This window comes from Triticum aestivum, chromosome 1A, assembly GCF_018294505.1.
Source record: "Triticum aestivum cultivar Chinese Spring chromosome 1A, IWGSC CS RefSeq v2.1, whole genome shotgun sequence".
In the NCBI taxonomy this organism is placed as follows: domain Eukaryota; kingdom Viridiplantae; phylum Streptophyta; class Magnoliopsida; order Poales; family Poaceae; genus Triticum; species Triticum aestivum.
In genome coordinates, this window is record NC_057794.1 from 417,178,042 (window position 1) to 417,184,082 (window position 6,041).

The window sequence follows — 6,041 nt, forward strand, 5'->3', positions numbered from 1 at the left end:
ATTTGCTACTGTCCTACAAACCTCTGCACTTGGAGGCCCAACAACGTCTACAAAAAAAAAGTTGTGTAGTAGACATCAGACGGCATGGAGTAGCTGATTTTCCGTATAAAATCTAGATGGATTGAGTGTCTTTGTGTAATTCACATGTAAGCCACTCGTGAAGGGGCTCTTCTCCCTCTCACTCTTCCTCTTTAATGCATGATACGCACGCTTTTGCGTGTTCTACAAAAAAGTTATGTGTTCTCCTCGCATTGAGGTCTCACCTCACCAGATGGGAAAAGAGACCCGGTCTTAATATAAAAAAAATCGGCTGCCGACATGCCTATTGATCGCGCGCTGGGGCGCACAGGGGAACAGGACCCGCGCGATGGAGTTGCCGTGTCCGGCATACGTGGCCTTCTGGAGCGACACGTGTCGGCACCCGCCTCATTTCCCTCTGCCGATTCTCTTCGCTTTTCTATTCCTCTGCGGTTCCTTGCTGGTCTCCTCGAGTTGGCGGAGAGAAGAAAAGAAGGAAACACGCCAGATTTCAGAGAGAGAGAGAGAGAAGGAAACACGCCATGGAGTCCGGAGCGGAGACGTCGTGAAGTATTGAGTTTCGTACGTCGGCGGCGGCGGCGGCGGCTCGAGGGCAAGGTGGGTCGGAGCTTCTCGCCTGATTCATGGCGTAAGTTGATATGGGCTTTGGTATCGATTCCCTTTTCTCTTTCAAGTTCTTGTGGAAATCTCGTGCAGAATTGGCATCCTAACTTTATTTCGGCGGACCTATTTTATCAGAGTTTAGGCTTTCCCCCGCTCCCTCTAATCACAAGTTCGAACCCACCCGATTTCCTTTCTTCCCTTCAGACTCCAGTTCATGCAAAAATAAGAACAGAGCTTTCCTGTACCCAAGACCAAACACGAGCGTTTGGAGTTATCCTGTTCAGAAAAATAAGCTGAACATTTTTCCATTTTTGTGTAGGGCATGCTTGATCGTATTACTCTTAATTTAGCACAGTTCTTTGTTTATTGGAAAAGTATCAGTTAATCAGTAAGTCGATTCAGTTAGCTGAAAATGACACTAAAGGTCTCAACAAGTGTTACTTGCTGCCCAAAATCAGCGGTTTCCAATTTTCTCCTCAATTTCTGCAAAGAAAAGAAAGACGTTAGTTATTTAGATAAATATAAAAACGTTGTACTAACAATTAGTTAAAGAGTGGAACTAGGAAATAATCATGTTACACTGATACAAGGTGATTTGGTCATTTTTTGGAACTTTTAGTTTCAATCTGTACTCCACACTCGGCACTTCCAATACTGATTAAACATAGAATAACAGTTAGCACGAAACACGTTACACCAAAATAACCAACTTGTGTTTTCCACAATTTTGGTAAGTTTCATGTTATTTCTAAGAATGTTTTCGTGATCCCTTGACATAGACATGTCTTGCGATGTGCTTCACTTGCAATTGACGTGCATTTGTAAATATCGTAATGTCCGTGGTTAAATTGTTCTCTTAGTCTTACTTTTTTCGAAAAGGAGGTTATCCCCCGGCCTCTGCATCAGAATGATGCATGCGGCCATGTCTTACTCTAAAGCATTCTTTTAGTATACCATCTATGAGCTTATTGAGATATTTTGCAAGGAAGAGGTTTGCATTCATAAATTTGTATTCTGCCCACCAGCATATTTCGTAGTGTGGCTAATAACCTGTGAGTCTACACATACTTTGCTTTCATGATATTTGTACATGTTAATGGTTCTAAAATACAAGCATCGACCGGTTCTAGCATTATCTTTCTGCCGTGTGTTGATTAATTCTGCTCTTATTGCAGATCATACTTTGGGAGTTTATTAAGTATTTGCAAGGTTAAATGATTGACCATTTCGCTCAAATCAAGGATGTTGCCATTGTTAAAAGGATGTAGTTTCTTGTCATGATGTCTATCCTCGGCTCAAGATTCTAACTCAGTTGGGTCATCAACGTCAAGGATGGACTGGTTGAAGGATCAATTAAACATGTTTATGTTCAGTTTATACAGTGAATCTCCTAAACCATCAGAATTCTGGATCCCCATTGCTGCATACCTCACTGTTGGTATACTCAGTCTTTTGATGTTTTTGTACCTCTTCTCGTTGTGGAGGCGAAAGATCAGTGTAAGCTGGATGAAAGTGATCGCCCGGTCAAAAAGGAGAAACTTCGAGAGAAATCAAAAGGTCCCTACTGCTGAACATATATGGTCTGCAGAATCTCTACTTCGTGCAAAAGGACTGAGGTGCTGTGTGTGCCTAGAATCTATTACACCTGCTCAGCCCCTTGGGACAGTGATAACATCAGAGAACATGGTTCACCGCTGTGATGTTTGTGGTGCCGCTGCGCACACGATCTGCTCTTCATACTCTCAGAGGGACTGCAAATGTGTCTCGTTGCTGGGTTGGAAGCATGTAGTCCACCAATGGACCGTGCTGTGGACCGATATAGCTGACCAGCCTGAAGAAGCTCAGTATTGTAGCTACTGTGAGGAGCCATGCAATGGGTCTTTTCTTGGAGGTCCAATATACTGCTGCATGTGGTGCCAACGGCTGGTGCACGTTGATTGCCACTCAAGCATGTCTACCGAGACAGGCGATGTTTGCGACCTCGGTCCATTCAGACGCCTAATTCTTTCCCCACTTCACGTTGGGGCCAAGAACAAGCCTGGTGGGATTTTAAGTTCTATAACTCAAGGTGCAAATGAGCTTGCGTCCACCGTGCGGGGACATCTTAGGAACCGAGGTAAAAGGCAGAAATATGATAAAAGATTGTCTTCTGACTCTATGGCTGGTGAGAGCAACGATGATTCATCAAGCGATACCGCACCATATTCTAACCAGAGGGCCAAGGAATTAAAAACAAATGTTGGCAGTGTTCAGAGGCATGCTGAGAATGAACATGATAGTAGCGAGAGCGATTGTAAAGAGGTCGTATCAGAACCGAGAAGACTCCATAATGATGACACAGGAGGAGCCAAACTCAAGTATGTGTTGACTGACCTGCCTGCTGATGCCAGACCTCTTCTAGTATTTATCAACAAGAGAAGTGGAGCTCAGCGTGGAGATTCTCTCAAGCACCGGCTACATTTCCTTTTGAACCCGGTGCAGGTCATGACACTTCTCACACTAGATCTGTACTTATGGCATAGTTATTTATTAGTGAACATTGTCATCGATCTGCTGTTTTCCTTTATTTACCAGTTCTGAATTTATGCTTACCAATTGAAAGGTCACTCCATTGTGGACATTTGTGATGCCATATATTAATCACACAACCCACCTTAGAACTTTTGCTCAGATCGTTGCCATTTCCTTTGTGACTAATGTGATGTATTTATTTATTTTATTTAGGTGTTTGAGTTGAGTTCATCACAAGGGCCAGAGGCAGGATTATTGTTGTTCCGAAAGGTACCACATTTCAGAATACTTGTGTGTGGTGGCGACGGTACTGTTGGTTGGGTTCTCGATGCAATAGATAGACAAAATTATGCATCACCTCCGCCTGTTGCAATTCTTCCAGCTGGCACTGGCAATGATCTTTCAAGGGTTTTATCATGGGGAGGCGGTCTCGGTTCTGTTGAGAAGCAAGGTGGCCTCTGCACAGTTCTGCATGACATAGAGCATGCGGCAGTCACCATTCTAGACAGATGGAAGGTAACAGTAGAAGATAAGCAAGCACAGAACGTGCTTTTGGTGAAGTACATGAATAATTATCTAGGTAGGTATGGATATTTACTCGCTCTTTTTTGCGTGGATATTTACTTTTATCTGTGCAGTTGATCCAAGGAACTTATTTTTCCATGTTGACAGGTATTGGTTGCGATGCAAAGGTTGCACTTGACATTCATAATCTCCGCGAGGAAAATCCAGACAAGTTCTACAGTCAGGTAGTTTCTCTACCACAAATAGCAGTCTCATACATGAAAAACGCTTTACATTGTCCTCTTTCGGTGTCTAAACATATTGCTGTAGTATTATCTTAACAAAACCAAACAGTGTGCCTTGAGCTCTTCTCATTTTACAAGGTCGTTTTCGTTACGCATGTAGTAACATTTCTCTTGTGTGTTTCAGTTCCTAAACAAGGTGCTGTATGCAAGGGAAGGCGCAAAGAGTATCATCGATAGGACATTCGCAGACCTACCTTGGCAAGTTAGGCTAGAGGTTGACGGAGCTGAGATCGATATACCAGAGGTTTAACAAGACGAATCTTGCGACTATTATACTCACCACCACTATCTATCATGCTAATGCATGTGGATGTTTCAGGATTCAGAAGGCGTCCTCATTGCAAACATCCCAAGCTATATGGGAGGGGTTGACTTGTGGCAGAACGAGGAGGAGAATCTCGACAACTTTGACCCACAGTCGATCCATGACAAGATGCTTGAAGTAGTTAGCATCAGTGGAACCTGGCACCTGGGGACACTTCAGGTAAGCGAGCAGTAACATTTTCGACGAATAAACAAAACGCTGGAGGATGGATAAACAACAACAGAGTTGGTTTTATCAGGTCGGTCTTTCTCGTGCGCGGAGGATCGCTCAGGGCCAATCGATCAAGCTACGGTTCTCTGCCCCTTTCCCGGTTCAGGTGGACGGGGAACCTTGGGTCCAGCACTCGTGCACGCTGAAGATATCCCATCATGGACAGGTCCGGAAACTGCCAGAGTGCGACTATGATGATTTGGAAACTGCTCTGCTTCTTCTAACTCTGCCTCTGTGCTCGTGTCGTTCAGGCTTTCATGCTAAAGCGAGCAATCGAGTCGTCGCTTGGCCATGCCACCGCGATCGTCACGGACGTGCTTGAACATGCCGAGACGAGTCAAGTGATCACGACGTCGCAGAAGAGAGCCCTCCTGCAAGAAATGGCCCTAAGGCTCGCGTAAATCCTCACCGCGAGGCGAACGCCGCGGAGAATTGCTTTGCTGTGGTTGAACCGCAACGGCAGGAGCACCTTGTCCTCGACGGTGACATGCAGGAAGGCTGTGCAAAGGGATATGTACAGTGTGATTGTTGTGTTGTGTGTACATGATGTAGGTCTTTGTGCAGTCACGGAATGCCTCTCGGTGTTGAAGCGTGCAAAAAAGATGTTGTTCTTGTCTGATATATATTTGCCCACGTTGAAACAATTACGAGGCACCGAGGAGGCCGGCCTCCCAGAGGCTACTCGCACCGCCGCCGTCGGACTCCTCCCAGCCAAACGCTGCACGACCCACAGCCATAGCGGGTCACCGGCGAGAGGCGGCCACCTCCTCTCTGCTGCGAAGCCGCAGCCCACTCGGGCCCAGATTGGGTCTGTCAGACCATTGTGCCTGCCGCGCGCCTCGGCGCTGCATTGCGCGTCAACCACAGACCATGGACACAACCACGGCCGGCGAAAGATACGAGCCGCACATCCCGCGCGAAAGCAAGTCACCACCGCATACACTACACAGAGCGCGGCCGCACGAGAATAGGCCAGCATGAACCCAGACGAGGCCCCTGGATAGCCTCCACCGCCTAAGACAGGCCCGCCACCCAAGCGCAGAGATCCGCCCGCGTCGCCCCGATAGGAGAAGCCTCACCTCTGCCGTCCGTCGCACGGGTTAAGCCCGGCCGCATCAACCGAGAGCAGCGAGGGGAATGGGTCGCACGGGTTAAGCCCGGCCGCATCAACCGACAGCAGCGAGGGGAATGGGTGGACAGGAGGGAGTCCTCCTCGTCGCCTTCAGCGCCACCAAGCGACCGTGGCGCCCGCGCGCGCCTCCTTCTGGGCCGGCCCATTAAACCATCGCTACCTTTTCTTTGGCTCCCGCTGGATCGCTAGTCCCAGCTCGATCATTTTTTTCTCTCGCCAAAAACTGCTACATTAGGTACTGATTTTCTTAGAAAAACCCAACCGGTTTACTACAGTATGTACTACAGTTTTTAGAAAAATAGTTCATCGATTTTGAAAAAAGTTCATCAAATTTAAAAAAAATCATAAAAATTGAAAAAAGTTCATCGGTTTTGAAAAAAGTTCATCGAATTTCAAAAAAGTTCACCAGAAA

At 46.5% G+C, this 6,041-nt stretch overlaps 1 protein-coding gene across 2 annotated transcripts; it reads left to right on the forward strand.

The window, feature by feature from the left end:
- Window positions 1–412: 412 nt before the first annotated feature.
- LOC123053623 (diacylglycerol kinase 1) lies at window positions 413–5,116 on the forward strand. 2 transcript variants are annotated; one of them, XM_044477129.1, is made up of 8 exons: window positions 413–636; window positions 1,818–3,123; window positions 3,367–3,733; window positions 3,826–3,902; window positions 4,087–4,206; window positions 4,282–4,446; window positions 4,526–4,663; window positions 4,749–5,116. In XM_044477129.1, the coding sequence occupies exons 2-8, from the start codon at window positions 1,975–1,977 to the stop codon at window positions 4,896–4,898; spliced, it is 2,166 nt and encodes a 721-aa protein (XP_044333064.1). In that variant the 5' UTR covers window positions 413–636; window positions 1,818–1,974; the 3' UTR covers window positions 4,899–5,116. The 2 variants fall into 2 exon arrangements, with proteins under 2 accessions (XP_044333064.1, XP_044333058.1); XM_044477123.1 differs by having other exon boundaries at window positions 458–667.
- Window positions 5,117–6,041: the final 925 nt, after the last annotated feature.

What these genes read in the sequence shown, in the direction of transcription:
- LOC123053623 (XM_044477129.1), top strand. Translation starts at nt 1,975, where the DNA reads ATGGACTGGTTGAAGGATCAATTAAACATGTTTATGTTCAGTTTATAC. An exon ending in CTGAGATCGATATACCAGAG is followed by an intron (nt 4,207 to 4,281) that starts GTTTAACAAGAC and finishes TGGATGTTTCAG; the next exon opens with GATTCAGAAGGCGTCCTCAT. An exon ending in AGATATCCCATCATGGACAG is followed by an intron (nt 4,664 to 4,748) that starts GTCCGGAAACTG and finishes CGTGTCGTTCAG; the next exon opens with GCTTTCATGCTAAAGCGAGC.